The sequence below is a fragment of the Lucilia sericata genome, unplaced genomic scaffold (assembly GCF_015586225.1).
Source record: "Lucilia sericata isolate MDLA Ls3-8-SP2 unplaced genomic scaffold, ASM1558622v1 Contig000412F_arrow, whole genome shotgun sequence".
Lineage (NCBI taxonomy): Eukaryota > Metazoa > Arthropoda > Insecta > Diptera > Calliphoridae > Lucilia > Lucilia sericata.
The window spans coordinates 177075-198895 of NW_023994430.1; the positions used below are offsets into that span (position 1 = coordinate 177075).

The 21821-nt window shown below is 30.9% G+C and overlaps 1 protein-coding gene across 21 annotated transcripts in view; it reads right to left on the reverse strand.

The window, feature by feature from the left end:
* Window positions 1-4735: 4735 nt before the first annotated feature.
* Window positions 4736-21821, reverse strand: part of LOC119604630 (ensconsin) — a 42543-nt gene continuing 25457 nt past the window's right edge. For 5 of the 21 annotated variants that reach the window (XM_037957369.1, XM_037957373.1, XM_037957372.1 and 2 more), the window contains 9 exons: window positions 20873-21013; window positions 14799-15350; window positions 10479-10652; window positions 10223-10401; window positions 9447-10160; window positions 9137-9379; window positions 8368-9080; window positions 6059-6213; window positions 5420-5831 (listed from right to left, as the gene is read on the reverse strand). In XM_037957369.1, coding sequence (XP_037813297.1) covers window positions 5815-5831; window positions 6059-6213; window positions 8368-9080; window positions 9137-9379; window positions 9447-10160; window positions 10223-10401; window positions 10479-10652; window positions 14799-15350; window positions 20873-21013 — 2888 coding nt within the window. In that variant the 3' untranslated portion in view covers window positions 5420-5814. Of the gene's footprint in view, window positions 5832-6058; window positions 6214-8367; window positions 9081-9136; window positions 9380-9446; window positions 10161-10222; window positions 10402-10478; window positions 10653-14798; window positions 15351-20872; window positions 21014-21821 lie in introns of all 21 variants that reach the window. The other 16 variants (XM_037957377.1, XM_037957376.1, XM_037957384.1 and 13 more) reach the window with 7 other exon arrangements.

Sequence of the window (21821 nt, forward strand, 5' to 3'; positions counted from 1 at the left end):
CTACAGTCTAGTGTGTAGTCTGGATATAGTCTGAACAACAGTCTAGTCTATAGTCTGGTCTGTTGCTTAGTATACACTATAGTCTGAACTACAGTCTAGTCCCTACTATTATCTAGTCTATAGTCTGGACTATATCTAGTCTATAGTCTACTCTATAGTCTATTCTATAGTCTACTCTATAGTCTATTCTATAGTCTAGTATATAGTCTAGTATATAGTCTAGTATATAGTCTAGTCTATAGTCTAGTCTATAGTCTAGTCTATAGTCTAGTCTATAGTCTAGTCTATAGTCTAGTCAATAGTCTAGTCTATAGTCTAGAGTCTACTCTATATTCTAGTCTATAGTCTAGAGTATTCTAGTCTATAGTCTAGTCTATAGTCTAGTCTATAGTCTAGTCTATAGTCTAGTCTATAGTCTAGTCTATAGTCTAGTCCAACGGTTCCCAAAAGGGGGTCCGCGGACCCCTAGTGGTCCGTAGCAAAATCCTAGGGGGTCCGCGAAGACGAACGAAAAAAATCATGAATAAAAAATATTATCTATATGTTAGAAAATATTAAAAATATCTCCAAATTTGTCATAAATACTAAAATACACAATTTTTATTCAATAATCCCAGATTTGTTGGTGACTCTTTGAATTTTATTGTTTCGGTCGTTTATCAGGATGAAGCTAGGCCTTACAAATTTATTGTTTCACTTTTATAAAGTAAAGTATTACGTGATTTGTAATTTTTATAAATGTATATGTATCGAAATAAATGTTTTTATAGCAGACGGATAATGATTTGCCTTAGAATTAAATACTGATACTGGTATCCCAGGTTAGGTCACATTTCATAATATTTTTTTAAATTGTAAGCAAAAGTGTTAATCTAGTTAATTTTAAATATAAATATTCCATTCCGACGTGATACACAGATTTTAACTTCATTTTGTTGTCCAATATTATTAAATCAACATCAGAAAATTCATAGCGTTTTGCGTAAATAGTCAAAACCACGCAGTAAAATAATTCGTAGGTATTTTAAAATTCAAAATTAAGATCCAAATTCACAGTACATTCGCAAAGAGTTCAGGTCATATTTTATGTGGGTAACGCATTCCGCAACAACATCGAAGAAGTCTAACTTTCACATATTTTCTCGAAAACTTAGCTTACATACTCAGCTCACTCCTATGCAATCGCAAAAAAATTTAGAAACATGACTCTTTAAGCACATGTCGACAATACTTGATAAAGAAACCTTTTCTATACCTTGACGAGAAATGAACATGAAAGCTCTCACGATCATAAAATTAAACATCATGTTAGAAGTCATTCTATATTTAAAACCATGCAATTGAAAACATCTCCGATCTCAATGTACGGGAATATTTTATAGGGTTTATGGACCAGGACTAAGACAATTTTCGGACGAACAATTACACAGTGATACAGCAAAAAAATGCAGGGGTTCTCATATACCAATTCCATTTCGTTATAGTCCATAGAGTAGGAATATATTTTTAATTTTTCCCGATCACTTCGTTTAGTTCCTTTTTAAGAGCAAAAGATGTGAAAAAGAGCTATTTTTGAAGTTTTAACTTTAAAAAAATATATTTATGGTAGTTTGCAACCGATTTTCAAATTGGATATTTTGTTTTAAAGATACAAGTGTTGTCTTTCAACCCAAAAAAATAAATCCAAAATTTATGATTAATGTCTTGGTTACGGCCTTTTAAGTAAAAAAACTCACATTTTTTTCACAATTTTTAATTTTCATACTGCTCTACGTTGGCCATGAAGCAGTAACTTTAGCTTTTATTACATTTGAAAAAAGGCACATTAAGTTGGGTTTCCAATGATGGTCAATTTATGATAATCGATGAAAAAGGTTATGAGTTGTGCTAAGTTTTATAAAAATATAGCATATTTCTTCCATACAAAAACGTTCATGTTTCTGGTTTTCTTTGTAACAAGTTTAAAAAATGTTTATAAACATTTTTATACAAAAATTAATTTGTATGGAGAAAACCAAAAATTCGAGGAACATGCTATTAGAAAAATTGGCATAAATCATCCAGTTTTTCATAGATTTTTATGAAATAACAAGTTTTAGAAACCTTCCTTTATGTGATTCTTCAGGAAAGTAATAAAAGATGAACTCACTGCCTCAAGGTCAAAGTAGAGCATGATGAAAATGAAATTTTTTTAAAAAAGTGTGAGTTTCTTTACTTAAACGGCAACACTTGTATCATTAAAAAAAATATCGGATTTGAAAATCGGATGAAAACTACTACTAAACTTATGATTTTTCAAATTTAAAACTTCAAAAATGGCTCTTTTTCGCATCTTTTGCTCTTAAAAAGTAAGTTAACGAAGTGATAGGGGAAAACTAAAAATATATTCGTACTCTATGGACTATAACGAAATAGAATTGGTATATGAGAACGCCTGCATTTTATTTTTCTTCACTTTTGTATCACAGTGTTATTTATAACAATAAGATATCAAAATATGTATGGGGGTCCGTGAAATTAAATAAATTCCTCAAGGGGTCCGCGAAGTAAAAAACGGTGGGAACCGCTGGTCTAGTCTATAGTCTAGTCCATAGTCTAGTCTATAGTCTAGTCTATAGTCTAGTCTATAGTCTAGTCTATAGTCTAGTCTATAGTCTAGTCTATAGTCTAGTCTATAGTCTAGTCTATAGTCTAGTCTATAGTCTAGTCTATAGTCTAGTCTATAGTCTAGTCTAGTCTAGTCTTTACTGAAATCTATATTCTACTCTATATTCTAGTCTATAGTCTAGTCTATAGTCTACTCTATATTCTATTCTATAGTCTAATATGTAGTCTAGTCTAGTCTATAGTCTAGTCTATAGCCTAGTCTATAGTCTAGTCTATAGTCTAGTCTATAGCCTAGTCTATAGTCTAGTAGTCTAGTCTATAGTCTAGTCTATAGTCTAGTCTATAGTCTAGTCTATAGTCTAGTCTATATTCTAGTCTATAGTCTAGTCTATAGTCTAGTAGTCTAGTCTATAGTCTAGTCTATAGTCTAGTCTATAGTCTAGTCTATACTCTAGTCTAAAGTCTAGTCTATGGTCTAGTCTATAGTCTACTCTATAGTCTAGTCTATAGTCTAGTCTGTAGTCTACTCTATAGTCTACTCTATAGTCTACTCTATAGTCTAGTCTATAGTTTACTCTATAGTCTACTCTATATTCTAGTCTAGTCTATGGTCTACTCTATAGTCTAGTCTACTTTATAGTCTAGTCTATAGTATAGTCTATAGTCTAGCCTATAGTCTAGTTTATAGCCTGGACTGTATTCCTTTTTGAAGTCTATAATATAGTCTATTGTCTGGACTAATGTCTTGAGTATAGTAAAGTTTATAGTATGGATGCGAATAACTAAAGAATATCGAAAGAAATAATCGGGACCCAAAAAAATTTAATTTTTACATCCTTCATCCAAAGTTTTCGCATTGAGATTTTAACAACATAATTCACTTGATTTTTTGTTTTTCTTGTTTTTTTGAATAATATCGATTTTTCTTTTATTGAGTTTGACTTTTAACAAAATTGAAACAGATTTATTTTCAGTTTTAATCAAAGCATATTTTTTCTTGTTTTGTTACTTCTTTTTCTAAATATTATAAGTAAATACAAAAAATAAGATATTTTTTTATCAAATAATCATACATACGAAAAGAAATATCATATAATTAACATTAACTACACAGAGAGAGAGAGATAGATAGAGAAAGAGAGAGTGAGTGAAAGTTAGAAGAAGAGAAGGAAAACAAAAATTGATTTTTTTTTTAAATTGAATGATTTCTTCTTCCTTTAGATGTTACTTTGACTCTTTCTTAATATTTGTTATTTTTAAATTACAATCAGACCTTTTTTTTATAATAAATTTATTTTATTTTTATTTAATTTAAAGTTTTGTTTTTTCATCATTTAGTTTTGTTTTATCATGCTCATGTATTAAATATATGTATGTATGTGGTAGATATATAATTAGGCGGATGTATATTTATATACGGCTGGTTTTTTTGTTTTTGTTTTATGTTATTTTTTTATTATTTTATTTTTTAGAGTTTATAATATAAATTATTTAAAACTATAATGCTACCATTTTTTTAAAGTTATTTTTTCGAAATAGGTTTAAATTAAAAAGTAATAATAATAATAATATTTAAATACAAAATATATCATTAAATTAATAATAAATTGTTGCACAATTTTATTGAAAAAAAAAATATATAATTTTTAAAGGATTATCGAAAAATTTACAACAAAAACACATGAAATTACAAGAAATCATGATGAAAACAAAGCAATTTTTTCTTTTTTTTATGTTTTGTTTGTTTGTAACGAAAGGCAGAATATTGAACAAGAAGTTAAACCGCGTAACTACTCAAAATCATAAAGGACAACAAATTTTAAACAATTAATTATAAAACATTTAGTTTTGCGAGACCAACAAAAACAAACACTATACATGAAAAATTAGCATTTAAGACATGTTGCAGGATTTGTTTTTTTTTTTAGTTTTTTTACAATTTAGTTTAAAGAAATATAAATAATGAAAATTTTAAGAAACAAATAAACAACAAGAGAACAATTAAATAATTTATGTTGATTAATTTTTTTTAAATTAATAATAATAATAATTTGTGCTTACTTAAGTATTAAACTTAGTAATGAATTTTGTTTTAAATATTCTGCCTTTTTTTTAAACTTATTTTCATTCTGAAAGTGTCTGCCTGTGTTCCCTGCTTTATTTCTCTATATGTGGTCTTGTATTTAAGTGTTTTCTTATGTTTTTTTTTTGTTTAACTATTTTTTATATAATTTAAATTATATAGTAATTTTTTTTGTTTGTTTAATAAATATTGCTAAGCATTTTTTTATATGTTATTATGTAATGTATTGTTTTGTAAATAGAATTATTTTGTTTTTTTTTCTCTTATTTTTTTTTTTTCTCAAAAATTTGCTCTAATTACTAGGCACACTGTTAAATTAAAACAAAAAAATAAAAATAAAATATATCATTATATGTAGTATGTATGTATATAGTAGAGTGTCGAAAACAAACAAAAAAAGTTATAATAATAAATATTTAGGTATAATAGTGTATGTTAGGGAAAATTTAACTTTAATCACAAAACTCGGAACTTTCGTTCTGTTTTTCTTTGTAAAAATTAAAGTTAATTTTCTTAGCAATGCTGGCCTTTTAAAGAAATTAAATTATTCTTTATAAGAAGCTTGAATTTGTTGTTGTTTTATAAATATTATCTACAAACTAAGCTATAAACTTTTTCTTAAAGGTTCTGGTTGTGTTTCATTTTTACTCAATATTGTTTTCTTTTTCTTTCTTTTTGTTGTTGTTACCTTCTGTTTTGCTTTTTAATCAAGTCCTTTTTGTTATATGATTTTTTTTTTTTTTTGAGGCAAAAGTTTTAACTTTTGTTTTTAAATATATATTTTTTTTGTCTTAGTAACCATAATTTGTCGCGTATTGTTTTTTGTTTTTTTAATTATTAGAAAGTAAATAGTTTTTTTATTTTATATATTTTGTTTTGGAGTAGAGCAGGAAAGTTTGTTTTTAACACTCCTTTTAGCAAACTCTTGTTTTCTTTCTACACAGCATTTGGTAGTAGTAGCAGTTATGACATTCGTTCATTCATTCTTCCCCTCATCCATATCTTTCATCATCATTCTTTTTCTTCTTCGTATTGTGTTTATAAATTGTCTTCTCAATAGAACATAAACCTACATCAGTAATCTCTGTTTAATATTTGTAATATTTTTCCCCCATTTATTAAACTCACAGCAATGAAATATCTGTTGAATAAAAAAAAAAAAAAAATAAATAAACATATTATTATAAAATTAAATTAAAGTTCAATGTACTAAAAGCCATATTCAAAATAAAAATCCGTTACCAAAGTTTGCGCACTTTCTATTTTACTTGAATTTATACTAAAAACTTCACTCAATGGATGAATAATGTTAAAATCTTAAGTTTAACGGATTTTTTATTTTAAATTTTAATTAAACGTTTAATTTACCTTTATTTTCATGACTATCAGCAGTGACTAGTGTATTAGTTGTTGTTAATAAACTATTATTGTTATTGAAATTAACATTATTGTCTTGAGAATCAAGACTTAAATCAATTAATTGATTTGTTGATGGTACCACAGTTTGTAAAAGATCGATATCACTGTAAAGTATAGAGAAAACAATGTTATTAATAAAGTTATTTTAAACAATTAAAAATATTTAAATATACTTATAGTGTTGAATGTAGTCTATAATCTTAACTTTATACTGGACTAGGCTATAGTCTATTCTGTAGTCCAATCAAAAGTACAGTGTATATAGTCTAGTCTAGTCTATAGTCTACTCTATAGTCTACTCTATAGTCTAGTTTATAGTACAGTCTATAGTCTGGTCTATAGACTAGTCTATAGTCTGGTCTATAGTCTAGTCTATAGTCTAGTCTATAGTCTAGTCTATAGTCTAGTCTATAGTCTAGTCTATAGTCTAGTCTATAGTCTAGTCTATAGTCTAGTCTATAGTCTAGTCTATAGTCTAGTCTATAGTCTAGTCTATAGTCTAGTCTATAGTCTAGTCTATAGTCTAGTCTATAGTCTAGTCTATAGTCTAGTCTATAGTCTAGTCTATAGTCTAGTCTATAGTCTAGTCTAGTCTATAGTCTAGTCTAGTCTATAGTCTAGTCTATAGTCTAGTCTAGTCTATAGTCTAGTCTAGTCTATAATCTAGTCTATAGTCTAGTCTATAGTCTAGTCTATAGTCTAGTCTATAGTCTAGTCTATAGTCTAGTCTATAGTCTAGTCTATAGTCTAGTCTATAGTCTAGTCTATAGTCTAGTCTATAGTCTAGTCTATAGTCTAGTCTATAGTCTAGTCTATAGTCTAGTCTATAGTCTAGTCTATAGTCTAGTCTATAGTCTAGTCTAGTCTATAGTCTAGTCTATAGTCTAGTCTATAGTCTAGTCTAGTCTATAGTCTAGTCTAGTCTAGTCTATAGTCTAGTCTAGTCTATAGTCTAGTCTATAGTCTAGTCTATAGTCTAGTCTATAGTCTAGTCTAGTCTAGTCTAGTCTATAGTCTAGTCTAGTCTATAGTCTAGTCTATAGTCTAGTCTATAGACTAGTCTATAGTCTAGTCTATAGTCTAGTCTATAGTCTAGTCTATAGTCTAGTCTATAGTCTAGTCTATAGTCTAGTCTATAGTCTAGTCTATAGTCTAGTCTAGTCTATAGTCTAGTCTATAGTCTAGTCTATAGTCTAGTCTATAGTCTAGTCTAGTATTGTCTAGTCTATAGTGTTGTTTATAGTTTAATCTAGTCTAGACTATAGATTAGACTACAAACCTAGTACAGGCTATAGACTTGACTATAGATTAGACTATAGACCAGACTATAACCTAATATAGACTATAGACTAGTATAGTCTATAGTCTAGACAATAGGCCAGTATATAGTCTGGACTTTAGTCTAATCTATAGTATGGTGTATAGTCTAGTCTATAGTATGGACTATAGTCTAGTCTATAGTCTGCTAGTTTATAGTCTGGACCATATTCTGGTCTATAGTTGATCCATAGTCTACACTATAGTATGGTCTATAGTTTAGACTATAGACTATAGTCTGGTCTATCTACAGTCTGGACTGTAGTCAAGTCTATACTCTAATCTATAGTCTACATTAAGGTCTGTAATCCGGATTATAGTCCATTCTATAATCTGGACTATGGTCTATGGTCTAGTCTATCTGGTCCAGACTGTACACTGGAATATAATCCAGACTATAGACTAGACTACACTATATAATAGAATGTAGACTATACTACAGACTAGACTATATTGCAGACTATAGACTAGAGTATAGACTAGATTATATATAGTCCAGACTATAGACGAGACTACACTATAGTCCAGACAATAGACTAGACTATAGATTAGATTAGATTGTAGTCCAGACTATAAAATAGACTAGATTATAGTCCAGACTATAGAATAGATTATAGACTGGAATATAGACTAGACAAATGACTAGACTTAAACTAGACTAAATCTCTACTAAAAATCAAAAATGTTCACAAAAAATTAAAAGTTTATTAAAAATGCTAAGTTTTCATTAAAATTAAAAATGTTCACTGAAAATTCCAATTTCAATTTAAAAATCCAAACTTTCACTAAAAATTCAAATTTTTACAAAATATTTTTATATTCTCTAATAATCAATTTGCACCAGAATTAGAATTTTCATTAAAAATGAAATTATTTTTCTATTAAACTATAAGTCTATTAGCTAAAACCTCCATTAAATCGACATTAAAAACTCAACTTACTTTTTATTATTAATACTTTCAATATGATGACCATTGCCATTAGCTACCGATGTTGGTGTCGTAGTGGTTGTTGTTGTTGTGATATTACTGTCATTATTCTGTTGTAATTCAGCAAATTTTTTGCCATTTGTTTCTTCAACAACAATTTGTGCTTGTAATTGTTGTTGTTGCTGTAAATTTTGTTGAATATTTTTAACATTCTCATCGATAATCATATTGGAAAAACTATTGATGAGTGAATTTTCTTTATCAATAACTGACTGCTCATACATTGCTTGAGTGTTTTGAGGTTCAGGAATAATAGTTGTTGTATTATTAGGTTGTGCTTGTTGTTGCTGTTGTGGTTGGTCAACAGGAGCAGATTGTTGTTGTTGTTGTGATGCTGGTGTTGGTGGTGTAGTAGCTGTGCTACTGGATGAGCCAGATGATGATGTTGTATTTACACTTTCAGTGTTGTTGCTGTTACTGTTAACTACTACCATTTCATTTGTAGAATTTGTTGTTGTAGTTGTTGTATCGTTCGTAGTATTATTGGTGACGTTGACGGCGGTGTTGATAGCATTAATGTCGTTATTAGAATTTGTTTCAGCAACACCTCCTCCTTGAGCTGGTGTTTCAGCGGTATTAGTTACTGCTACTGCTGCTGTTGCTGCGGGTGCTACTGCAGGTGTAACAGGAGTTGCTTCAGCAGGTTTAGGAGAGTTATTGTTTTCCTGTAAAGAAAATTTTAAGTATTTCTTTGTAGGTGTATAATTAATTGTGGCTTTACCTTTGTAGGAGTGGAATTTGGTGTGGTATTGGCACCACCTCTGCGGGTACGTGACATAATAGCTTCTACACGTTTTCGTCTTTCTTCACGTTCTTTTTCTTCGCGCTTAAGACGTTCGGCAACTTCGATTCTTTGCTTTTCAGCATCTTCTTTAGCCTTCTTCTCAGCCTCTTCACGTTCCAAACGTTGCTTCTCTTCTTCCTCACGTTTGCGTTTCTCCTCTTCTTCACGTTGTTTTGCTTCCTGAAATGTTGAAATGAAATATTATTGTTTTTTTTAGTTGTGGATTGAAAACTATTGCCAATTTTACCTCAATGGCTTGACGCAAACGTTCCTCTTCGGCCTTGCGTTGCTCCTCAGCCATACGCATAGCTTCCTCTTCAAATTGGCGCTGACGTTCAGCCTCTTCTTCCTGGCGCTTAAGTTCGGCCAAACGTTCAGCTTCTATGCGCTGTCTTTCCAACTCTGCCTGCCTTTCGGCTTCCTCACGAGCCAATCGACGTCTTTCAGCTAAAGCCGCCTTAGCTTCTTCCTCTGTGGTTATCTTACTCTTGGCAATCATTGATGCGGTCATGGCATCATTGTTGTCTGCTGTGGCTGGAGCTAACTCACGTACAATAGAACCTTCCTTGCTGCCACTGCGAGATTTGGGTTTTGGTGGAGCAGCGACTGGTTCTGGTTCGGTAACGACCTTTTCTGTGCCTTCATCAGTTTTTTCTTCATGCTGTGAGTTGACGGCTGCAGCCTGCTGTTGGGCTGTCAATGTTTCCTCTAGTTCTTTTTGACCATTCTGTTGTGCTGTTGGCTTGGTAACTACTTCGGTTTTAACTTGATTGATAGCTTCCTTTTCTTCTTTGCTCTTGGTAGGTTCTTTGGCTGTAGTAGTTCTATTAGCAACGGGAGGAGTAATGGCTGATTTAGTCATTATATCCTTGGATTTTTCTTTGCTCAACTTATTGAGACGATCTGAACTAGCAGTTTTTGATAGAGGCTTAGGAGTTGTGGCCTTTGGAGTGAGAGGTTCCTAAAAAAAATGTACATAAATTAAGAAATTTTGTTTGCTAAACAAACGAATGTGTTTCTTACCCTTTTAATGGGAGTTTTCTTTTCGGCGCTAAATAATCGCGAGGACGATGATGTGACTATAAGTGATGTAGACATCATGTTCGTTGAACGTTTTGGAGTAGTTTGTGCTGATGTAGACGGTGACAGCGAAGATGCTGTCTTTACGGGCGGTTTATTTTCCTTCTTAAGTTTATTTATTTCTTTAATTTAAACATAAAAAAATAGATTTTATTAATATAAGAAGAGAGAGCGAGAATGTGTTTAAAAGGCTGATTACCTTCTAAGGAAACACCGGTACCGGCAATACTAGCCGGACGTGGTTTGCGTGCAGCCGGCACTGATCTTCTATTGATAAAACCTGATGTTGACATTGTAGTGGATGTGGACATGGCACTACCAGGCCTTGAGTTATTCAAATGGCCACCTGGTGTAACGGTACCAGAACGCGAACCTATTTGTTTTCGGAATAAATATAAATGTTTTTCATTTTTTAACACAAAAAACCAATAACCAAGTTTGATATAAAAAAACCAATTATATATTTATATTTTTATTATAATGAACAGAATAAAATGAATGAATTAATGAGAATTTTAATGAAATTAAAGATTTATTTATAATTTATGTTTTTTGTTTTCTGAAAATAACCCTTTACCAATATTTACAAAAAAAATCAACAACCAATCACCAGGACTTCAAATGAGTTATACAAGAGTAGTTAGAACTAGAAAATTATTAAAGAATAATTTACAAATATACAGCAGCTAAGACGACGCATAATTATTTATTAATTACATTACATTACAAGTATGTGTGTGTTATTTAAGTTGACAAGACTTACGTGTGACGTTGTTATCAATCACAGGTTACTAAACAATTACTTATTTAAGTATATATTTTACATATAAAACACTAGACTTCAAATTTTACAATTTTAGACAGGAGCTAAAACTTCTTTTCAAATATTCAATTGATATTCTGTATGCCATACACCAGTTTTAGAAAAAAAATGTAGTCGCTAAAGTTTGCCATTAAAAAATAAAAGCTTCTTATAAAATAAATAAAAAAAATGTAAAGTGCGTTAAAAAATAAAAAAATGGGTTACAAAAAGTTAAAAAAAAATTGTGTGAAAAATACGTTCGAGAATTCTGAAAACACCTTGAAGCAAAAAATGTATTAACAAATGAGACCAGTACTGGAAAAAAAAGAGAGAAAAAGTAAACAACTAAGTATGGGTGAGAAAACAACAATACTTTTACAGCCAGAATTATAAGAGAACTCTAGAAACAAAAACAAATAAAAATGTTATATGAAAATAAAGGATTTTTCTTTTTGGTACAATTATTTTTGATTCTCTAAAGAAAATAAGTATTTTGGGATTAATCAATTAAAAATTTATAATTTGACTATTATATGAAAGTTAACATAAACATTGTTTAATTCCATTTTAGTACTAGGTCAGATTTAGTTCAGTTCTACTTTAGTTCTATTTCATTCCTAGTTCAGTTCTGGTTTAGTTCTAGTTCAGTTCTAGTTTAGTTCAGTTCTAGTTCAGTTCTAGTTCAGTTCTAGTTTAGTTCTAATTCAGTTCTAGTTCAGTTCTAGTTCAGTTCTAATTCAGTTCTAGTTCAGTTCTGGTTCAGTTCTAGTTCAGTTCTAATTCAGTTCTAGTTCAGGTCTAGTTTAGTTCTCGTTTAGTTCTAGCTCAGTTCTAGTTCAGTTCTAGTTCAGTTCTAGTTCAGTTCTAGTTCAGTTCTAGTTATGTTCTAGTTCAGTTCTAGTTTAGTTCTAGTTCAGTTCTAGTTCAGTTCTAGTTCAGTTCCAGTTCAGTTCTAGTTCATTTCTAGTTCAGTTCTAGTTCAGTTCTAGTTTAGTTCTAGTTAAGTTCTAGTTTAGTTCTAGTTCAGTTCTAGTTCAGTTCTAGTTCAGTTCTAGTTCAGTTCTAGTTCAGTTCTAGTTCAGTTCTAGTTCAGTTCTAGTTCAGTTCTAGTTCAGTTCTAGTTCAGTTCTAGTTCAGTTCTAGTTCAGTTCTAGTTCAGTTCTAGTTCAGTTCTAGTTCAGTTCTAGTTCATTTCTAGTTCAGTTCTAATTTAGTTCTAATTTAGTTCTAATTCAGTTCTAGTTTAGTTTTAGTTTAGTTCTAGTTCAGTTCTAGTTCAGTTCTTGTTTAGTTCTAGTTTAGTTGTAGTTCAGTTCTAGTTCAGTTCTAGTTCTGTTCTAGTTCAGTTCTAGTTCAGTTCTAGTTCAGTTCTAGTTCAGTTCTAGTTCAGTTCTAATTTAGTTCTAATTTAGTTCTAATTCAGTTCTAGTTCAGTTCTAGTTCAGTTCTAGTTTAGTTTTAGTTTAGTTCTAGTTCAGTTCTAGTTCAGTTCTAGTTCAGTACTAGTTCAGTTCTAGTTCAGTTCTAGTTCAGTTCTAATTCAGTTCTAGTTCAGTTCTAGTTCAGTTCTAGTTCAGTTCTAGTTCAGTTCTAGTTCAGTTCTAGTTCAGTTTTAGTTCAGTTCTAGTTCAGTTCTAGTTCAGTTCTAGTTCAGTTCTAGTTCAGTTCTAGTTCAGTTCTAGTTCAGTTCTAGTTCAGTTCTAGTTCAGTACTAGTTCAGTACTAGTTCCAGTTCAGTTCTAGTTCAGTTCTAGTTCAGTACTAGTTCAGTTCTAGTTCAGTTCTAATTCAGTTCTAGTTCAGTTCTAATTTAGTTCTAGTTCAGTTCTAGTTCAGTTCTAGTTCAGCTCTAGTTCAGTTCTAGTTCAATTCTAATTCAGTTCTAGTTCAGTTCTAGTTCAGTTCTATTCCAGTTCTAGTTCAGTTCTAATTCAGTTCTAGTTCAGTTATAATTTAGTTCAAGTTCAGTTCTAGTTCAGTTCTATTTGAGTTCTAGTTCAGTTCTAGTTCAGTTCTAGTTCAGTTCTAATTCAGTTCTAGTTCAATTCTAGTTCAATTCTAGTTCAATTCTAGTTCAGTTCTAGTTCAGTTCTAGTTCAGTTCTAGTTCTGTTCTAGTTCAGTTCTAGTTCAGTTCTAGTTCAGTTCTAGTTCAGTTCTAGTTCAGTTCTAGTTCAGTTCTAGTGCAGTTCTAGTTCAGTTCTAGTTCAGTTCTAGTTCAGTTCTAGTTCAGTTCTAGTTCAGTTCTAGTTCAGTTCTAGTTCAGTTCTAGTTCAGTTCTAGTTCAGTTCTAGTTCAGTTCTAGTTCAGTTCTAGTTCAGTTCTAGTTCAGTTCTAGTTCAGTTCTAGTTCAGTTCTAGTTCAGTTCTAGTTCAGTTCTAGTTGAGTTCTAGTTCAGTTCTAGTTCAGTTCTAGTTCAGTTCTAGTTCAGTTCTAGTTCAGTTCTAATTCAGTTCTAGTTCAGTTCTAGTTCAGTTCTAGTTCAGTTCTAGTTCAGTTCTAGTTCAGTTCTAGTTCAGTTCTAGTTCAGTTCTAGTTCAGTTCTACTTCAGTCCTTGTTTAGATCTAGTTCACTTCTAGTTCGGTTCTAGTTTAGTACTTATTTAGATCTACTTCAGTTATACTTTAATTCTAGTTTAGTTCTTGTTTTGTTCTATTTGTGTTATAGTTCAGATCTACTTTAATTCAAATTTAGTTCTGTTCAAGTTCAAGATTCAAAGATTATTAATTTCCGAAACTAATTTTGCCCCTGAACATTAACAAATTTAATTTTTGATTTGAGAAGAATTTCAAAGTTATATTCGACGCCTTGTTCAATAAGATATCCACGTTTGTAATACAAAACTTATGAATGTCACACAAGTTTAATGAAAATTAACTGAAATTGAAAAAGCGCTGATGAAAATGTTAAAGCCATTGCGCAAGATTATAATAAAGGCATATATATACCCATAGTTTAAAAGAAAAACTTAAAAAAAATAGGTGAAAAAGACAAAACACTTTTTAAAATAAAAAAGGCGCCATAAATGAAAGCTTTCTTTTGTTGAGTGGATGTCATAAAAATACAGACAAAAAAGGACATTATGCAATAATGAGAAAATAATGTTTGTTACAAAACGCTTACCATGAGGAAAAGATTTTTGATTATATCCTCTAAAAGGTAAAATGCCTGAAAATTGTATTGAAATGTTTAAAGTAAAATAACAACAACATACAAACAACAGTAATTATATAAATTTGCATGAGAAAAACTTGAATGATTTCAAGCTGTACGAATAGTGAAATGAAGATTTGTTTTTGGGCAAAGAATACTTGATCATATTTTTCACTAGAGAATCAAAAATAATTGTAAAAATAAAAATTCATATTTCCTTATAACAAATTTAAAACGAATTTTAATGGTTAGCAGTAATTGATTATAATTAATGATTTTTGTTTGCCATTGAATGTGGTAGAAGTAGACAATGCCAGGAGGAGTATTTTGTTTTAGACTGCAATTAAAAATGAGTTAAAAAATGGAACTTTAGGAAAAGAGAAATTAATAAAAAAAACAAAATTGGATTAATTTAAATTGTTTTTGAATTGAGTTCTGAATTAAAAAAAAAATAGGAATTTTTGTGGTAGCAAGTTATAAGGAGGAATATAAAAGGTTTTATTGTTGTTTGTTTTGGTTTGGTGGTAGTAGTAAGTAGAGTAGTTTGCAAACACGCACACACACCTGGGTTTAAAAGTAAACTAGGAGAGTTCATGAGTAACAATGAGTCTGTATCGAAACGGTAGAGGTTAGTATTAGAGATCTGGCCTCGTTTAAACGTGTTGGATGCAGATGAAGCTAGTGATGATTGTAGATATTTTTTGGTGGCGGCAGTTTGTAAGCCTAGATTCGAGCGTGGTGTCGTATTTGACCAGGCATTATTATAATTATAAGTATTATAATTGCCCAAGTGTGTCATACTCTTACAGGCATTTCGACTGCCGCTACCCAATGGTAAAAAGCTGGTGGAAATGCCCCCACCTATATTATATTTGGGACGAGGAGCCCCATCACCGGCTAAATGTATCATACTGCGTGACATCTTGCTGTTGTTCGAGCCGCCCGCACTACCCGCTGATTTCTTGGCCGAACGGCGTCCACCGCCTAGTGACTCCGTTTCATCCATCATTTCCATTTGTTCACGTCTCTGACGTTCCATTATGGCTCTTATATGTTCGCCATTACGGCGAATCGGTTGAGCCAATTGATCCAAACGATTCATGGAATAAGCACGTCCTGGTGTTGTTGGTGTAGGTGATGGTGGAGGTGTTATTAATTATATTTTTTAGGTTTTTTGTTTTTTTTTAAGATTTTTTGTAAACATCAGCAAACAGCAGCAATTTTTATTTAGTTTGTTTAAAAGCGGCATTTTAAGTAAAAAGGGTGATTTAAAAAATTAAATAAAATTAATGATTTATAACCAATGATTTGTTTACTAATAAAAAAAATTATATATAGAAAAAAATGTATGTAAAATTTGATTTGTTGCTAAATTTTATATAAACTATTTAACTAAAATAAGATTTTGTTTCAAATTCTTTAACCCTTAAACTCTATATAAAGAAACTGGGGGAATTGGAGCAGGGAGTTTCAATATAAATTTACACACAACCATTTAAACTTAAACACAAGAACTTTTTTGCGATTTTAAAAAAGTTTTTTTAACACTTCCAAACAAACACGTTTAAAAAGTTAAATATATTAATAGGTATTTATGTATTATGTAGAATTTATAAACTAATTTTAAAACTAAATAGCATAAAAAGCATTTAAAACAAAAAAAATATTGTAGTTGTTGTTGGTTTTCTTAACAGAATATCAAGTTTTGAAAAAGACAACTCAAACACTAAATATTTAAAAGTATTATGAAGAGGAGTAGATTGATTTTTTGCAAGTTTATTAAATAAAAAAGTAACAAACACATTTTTTATAGTTTCAGTTGCAGAAATTTCCATAAACTTATTGTTTTTTGTTTTTGTAATAATAATAATAGGGGAGTATATAGAGAACAGGCATGGAAAATTTAGAACTTTAGTACTTTTTCATATCGAAAAATACCGAAGTACATCCACTAGTATACAGTCTACTCAATAGCCAAATCTATAGTTTAGTCTATAGTTTAGTCTACTCTAGTCTATAGTCTAGTCTATAGTCTAGTCTATAGTCTAGTCAATAGTCTAGTCTATAGTCTAGCCTAGTCTATAGTCTAGTCTAAAGTCTAGTCTATAGTCTAGTCTATAGTCTAGTCTATAGTCTAGTGTATAGTCTAGTGTATAGTCTAGTCTATAGTCTAGTCTATAGTCTAGTCTATAGTCTAGTCTATAGTCTAGTCTATAGTCTAGTGTATAGTCTAGTCTATAGTCTAGTCTATAGTCTAGTCTATAGTCTAGTCTATAGTCTAGTCTATAGTCTAGTCTATAGTCTAGTCTATAGTCTAGTCTATAGTCTAGTCTATAGTCTAATCTATAGTCTAGTCTATAGTCTAGTCTATAGTCTAGTCTATAGTCTAGTCTATAGTCTAGTCTAGAGTCTAGTCTATAGTCTAGTCTATAGTCTAGTCTATAGTCTAGTCTATAGTCTAGTCTATAGTCTAGTCTATAGTCTAGTCTATAGTCTAGTCTATAGTCTAGTCTATAGTCTAGTCTATAGTCTAGTCTATAGTCTAGTCTATAGTCTAGTCTATAGTCTAGTCTATAGTCTAGTCTATAGTCTAGTCTATAGTCTAGTCTATAGTCTAGTCTATAGTCTAGTCTATAGTCTAGTCTATAGTCTAGTCTAGTCTATAGTCTAGTCTATAGTCTAGTCTATAGTCTAGTCTATAGTCTAGTCTATAGTCTATAGTCTAGTCTATAGTCTAGTCTATAGTCTAGTCTATAGTCTAGTCTATAGTCTAGTCTATAGTCTAGTCTATAGTCTAGTCTATAGTCTAGTCTATAGTCCAGTCTATAGTCTAGTCTATAGTCTATAGTCTAGTCTATAGTCTAGTCTATAGTCTAGTCTATAGTCTAGTCTATAGTCTAGTCTATAGTCTAGTCTATAGTCCAGTCTATAGTCTAGTCTATAGTCTAGTCTATAGTCTAGTCTATAGTCTAGTCTAAAGTCTAGTCTATAATCTAGTCCATAGTCTAGTCTATAGTTTGTCTATAGTCTAGTCTGTAGTCTAGTCTATAGTCTAGCCTATAGTCTAGTCTATAGTCTAGTCTATAGTCTAGTCTATAGTCTAGTCAGTCTAGTCTATAGTCTAGTCTATAGTCTAGTCTATAGTCTAGTCTAGTCTATAGTCTAGTCTATAGTCTAGTCTAGTCTATAGTCTAGTCTATAGTCTAGTCTATAGTCTAGTCTATAGTCTAGTCTATAGTCTAGTCTATAGTCTAGTCTATAGTCTAGTCTATAGTATAGCCTATAGTCCAGTCTATAGTCTAGTCTCTAGTCTAGTCTATAGTCTAGTCTATAGTCTAGTCTAAGTCTAGTCTAATAGTCTAGTCTATAGTCTAGTCCTATAGTCTAGTCTATAGTCTGTCTATAGTCTAGTCTAGTAGTCTAGTCTATAGTCTAGCCTATAGTATAGTCTATCGTATAGTCTATTGTCTAGTCTATAGTCTAGTCTAGTCTATAGTCTAGTCTATAGTCTAGTCTATAGTCTAGTCTATAGTCTAGTCTATAGTCTAGTCTATAGTCTAGTCTATAGTCTAGTCTATAGTCTAGTCTATAGTCTAGTCTATAGTCTAGTCTATAGTCTAGTCTATAGTCTAGTCTATAGTCTAGTCTATAGTCTAGTCTATAGTCTAGTCTATAGTCTAGTCTATAGTCTAGCTATAGTCTAGTCTATAGTCTAGCTATAGTCTAGTCTATAGTCTAGTCTATAGTCTAGTCTATATCTAGTCCTATAGTCTAGTCTATAGTCTAGTCTATAGTCTAGTCTATAGTCTAGTCCTATAGTCTAGTCTATAGTCTTGTCTATAGTCTAGTCTATAGTCTAGTCTATAGTCTAGTCTATAGTCTAGTCTATATCTAGTCTATAGTCTAGTCTATAGTCTAGTCTATAGTCTTAGTCTATAGCTAGTCTAGTCTAAGCTCTAGTCTATCTATAGTCTAGTCTATTAGTCTAGTCTATAGTCTAGTCTATAGTCTAGTCTAATAGGTCTAGGTCTATAGTCTAGTCTATCGTCTAGTCTATAGTCTAGTCCATAGTCTCGTCTATAGTTCTAGTCTATAGTCTAGTTCTAGTCTAGTCATAGCTAGTCTATAGTCTAGGTCTATAGTCTAGTCTATTAGTCTAGTCTATGAGTCTAGTCTATAGTCTAGTCTATAGTCTAGTCTATCGTCTAGTCTATAGTCTAGGTTCTATAGTCTAGTTCTATAGTCTAGGCTATAGTTAGTCTCTAGTCTATAGTCTAGTCTATAGTCTAGTCTAGTCTGTCTAGTCTATAGTCTAGTCTATAGTCTAGTCTATATCTAGTCTATAGTTATCTATAGTCTAGTCTATAGTCTAGTCTATAGTCTAGTCTATAGTCTAGTCTATAGTCTAGTCTATAGTCTAGTCTATAGTCTAGTCTAATAGTCTAGTCTATAGTCTAGTCTATAGTCTAGTCTATGTCTAGTCTATAGTCTAGTCTATCGTCAGTCTATAGTCTAGTCTATATCAGTCTATAGTCTAGTCTATAGTCTAGTCTATAGTCTAGTCTATAGTCTAGTCTATAGTCTAGTCTATAGTCTAGTCTATAGTCTAGTCTAATAGTCTAGTCTCTAGTATAGTCTAGTAAGTCTAGTCTATAGTCTAGCCTATAGTCTAGTCTATAGTCTAGTCTATAGTCTAGTCTATAGTCTAGTCTATAGTCTAGTCTATAGTCTAGTCTATAGTCTAGTCTATAGTCTAGTCTATAGTCTAGTCTATAGTCTAGTCTATAGTCTAGTCTATAGTCTAGTCTATAGTCTAGTCTATAGTCTAGTCTATAGTCTAGTCTATAGTCTAGTCTATAGTCTAGTCTATAGTCTAGTCTAGTCTATAGTCTAGTCTATAGTCTAGTCTATAGTCTAGTCTATAGTCTAGTCTATAGTCTAGTCTATAGTCTAGTCTATAGTCTAGTCTATAGTCTAGTATAGTCTAGTCTAGTCTAGAGTCTAGTATAGAGTCTAGTCTATAGTCTAGTCTATAGTCTAGTCTATAGTCTAGTCTATAGTCTAGTCTATAGTCTAGTCTATAGTCTAGTCTATAGTCTAGTCTAAAGTCTAGTCTATAATCTAGTCCATAGTCTAGTCTATAGTTTGTCTATAGTCTAGTCTGTAGTCTAGTCTATAGTCTAGCCTATAGTCTAGTCTATAGTATAGTCTAGTCTAGTCTAGTCTATAGTCTAGTCTATAGTCTAGTCTAGTCTATAGTCTAGTCTAGTCTATAGTCTAGTCTATAGTCTAGTCTAGTCTATAGTCTAGTCTATAGTCTAGTCTATAGTCTAGTCTAGAGTCTAGTCTATAGTCTAGTCTATAGTCTAGTCTATAGTAGTCTATAGTCTAGTCTATAGTCTAGTCTATAGTCTAGTCTATAGTCTAGTCTATAGTCTAGTCTATAGTCTAGTCTATAGTCTAGTCTAAAGTCTAGTCTATAATCTAGTCCATAGTCTAGTCTATAGTTTGTCTATAGTCTAGTCTGTAGTCTAGTCTATAGTCTAGCCTATAGTCTAGTCTATAGTCTAGTCTATAGTCTAGTCTAGTCTATAGTCTAGTCTATAGTCTAGTCTAGTCTATAGTCTAGTCTATAGTTCTAGTCTAGTCTATAGTCTAGTCTATAGTCTAGTCTAGTCTATAGTCTAGTCTATAGTCTAGTCTAGTCTATAGTCTAGTCTATAGTCTAGTCTATAGTCTAGTCTATAGTCTAGTCTATAGTCTAGTCTATAGTCTAGTATATAGTCTAGTCTAAAGTCTAGTCTATAATCTAGTCCATAGTCTAGTCTATAGTTTGTCTATAGTCTAGTCTGTAGTCTAGTCTATAGTCTAGCCTATAGTCTAGTCTATAGTCTAGTCTATAGTCTAGTCTATAGTCTAGTCTAGTCTATAGTCTAGTCTATAGTCTAGTCTAGTCTATAGTCTAGTCTATAGTCTAGTCTAGTCTATAGTCTAGTCTAGTCTATAGTCTAGTCTATAGTCTAGTCTATAGTCTAGTCTATAGTCTAGTCTATAGTCTAGTCTATAGTCTAGTCTATAGTCTAGTCTATAGTCTAGTCTATAGTCTAGTCTATAGTCTAGTCTATAGTCTAGTCTATAGTCTAGTCTATAGTCTAGTCTATAGTCTAGTCTATAGTCTAGTCTATAGTCTAGTCTATAGTCTAGTCTATAGTCTAGTCTATAGTCTAGTCTATAGTATAGTTTATAGTCTAGTCTATAGTCTAGTCTATAGTCTAGTCTATAGTCTAGTCTATAGTCTAGTCTATAGTCTAGTCTATAGTCTAATCTATAGTGTAGGCTATAGTCTACAGTCTTGTCTATAATATAGCCTATATTCTAGTCTACAGTCTAGCGGTACTTAAGTATTTTACAACCTAAAAAGTACTTTTTTTGTTATTATTACTATTTCAAAAATTTCAATTTTCCATGCCTGATAGAGAAGTATAATGATGAGAGCAGGAGTAGAGATATTTAAAAACTTATATAAATAAATCATAAAAAAGTAGAGAAAAAGAGTTTTCAAATGATAGGTTTGATGAAGTATGTAGTTTTTGTAGTTGTTGGTGGGGGGGTGGTAGTTGTTTTATATAGTGTCTTACCTGGTGTACGAGAAGGTGTATTACTAAGTGATGATCGGGAACCGTAGTGACCATCTCTGGGACTTGGTATTGTTGGCATAAGATCAGTTTTTCTTCTGGCCACACTTCGAAACACGATATGTGATGTATCAACATTATCTTCTGTAAGATTAACACACACAACATTTTGTTGTTGATGTTGTTGTTGTTGTGTGGAGAAGGGAAGGGTATAAAAGAAAAATTTTGGTAAAGGTTTTTGTTCTTTAAAGAAAATTTCATTTTTTTTGTTAAGTAATCTATCTTATGATAACTAACACAACATCATATAAATGACATTATATTTATGTATAAAAAAAATCAGACATGCCGCTAAAGCTTTTTTTGTAAATATCATTTTGAAATTTAAGGAAAAAAGTACAACAAATATGATTTTATGGGCAAAAGCTTTTTTGAAAAAAGGTTAACAATTTTACTACGCAGGCATTTCTCAAAAAATATATATATATGAAAACAAATTAAAGAAAACTGTTGATTATTTTATAAAAAAAAGTAGCTGTTAACAACTGTATTAAATCCTTATAACACAAGGATTCTTAGTTAAAGAAAAAAAAACCAAAAATAAACGAGCGTTTAAAACTAAGCCGTGGCAAATAGGTCGAAAAACTGACTTTATTTTTTTTTAGTAAATTGTAGTAATTGTAAGTAAATTGCATTATTAAGAGAGCTGGTCTTAACGATATTTTTGTTGTAATCTTAACATTTTCTTTTTTAGTAAAAGTATCAAATCAAAAAAGCTAAAATTTTCTTATTAATGAAACACTTTACTTGGCGTTCTATTAATTCCCGGCAGCATTTTATTTTCGTTTATTAATGCATTATAAATTATTTAATTAATTGATTTTGTTAACTAATTATTTAAAGCACTTTTGTATATTTAATTTATTTAAAATTTTAACACAGATTTAAACAA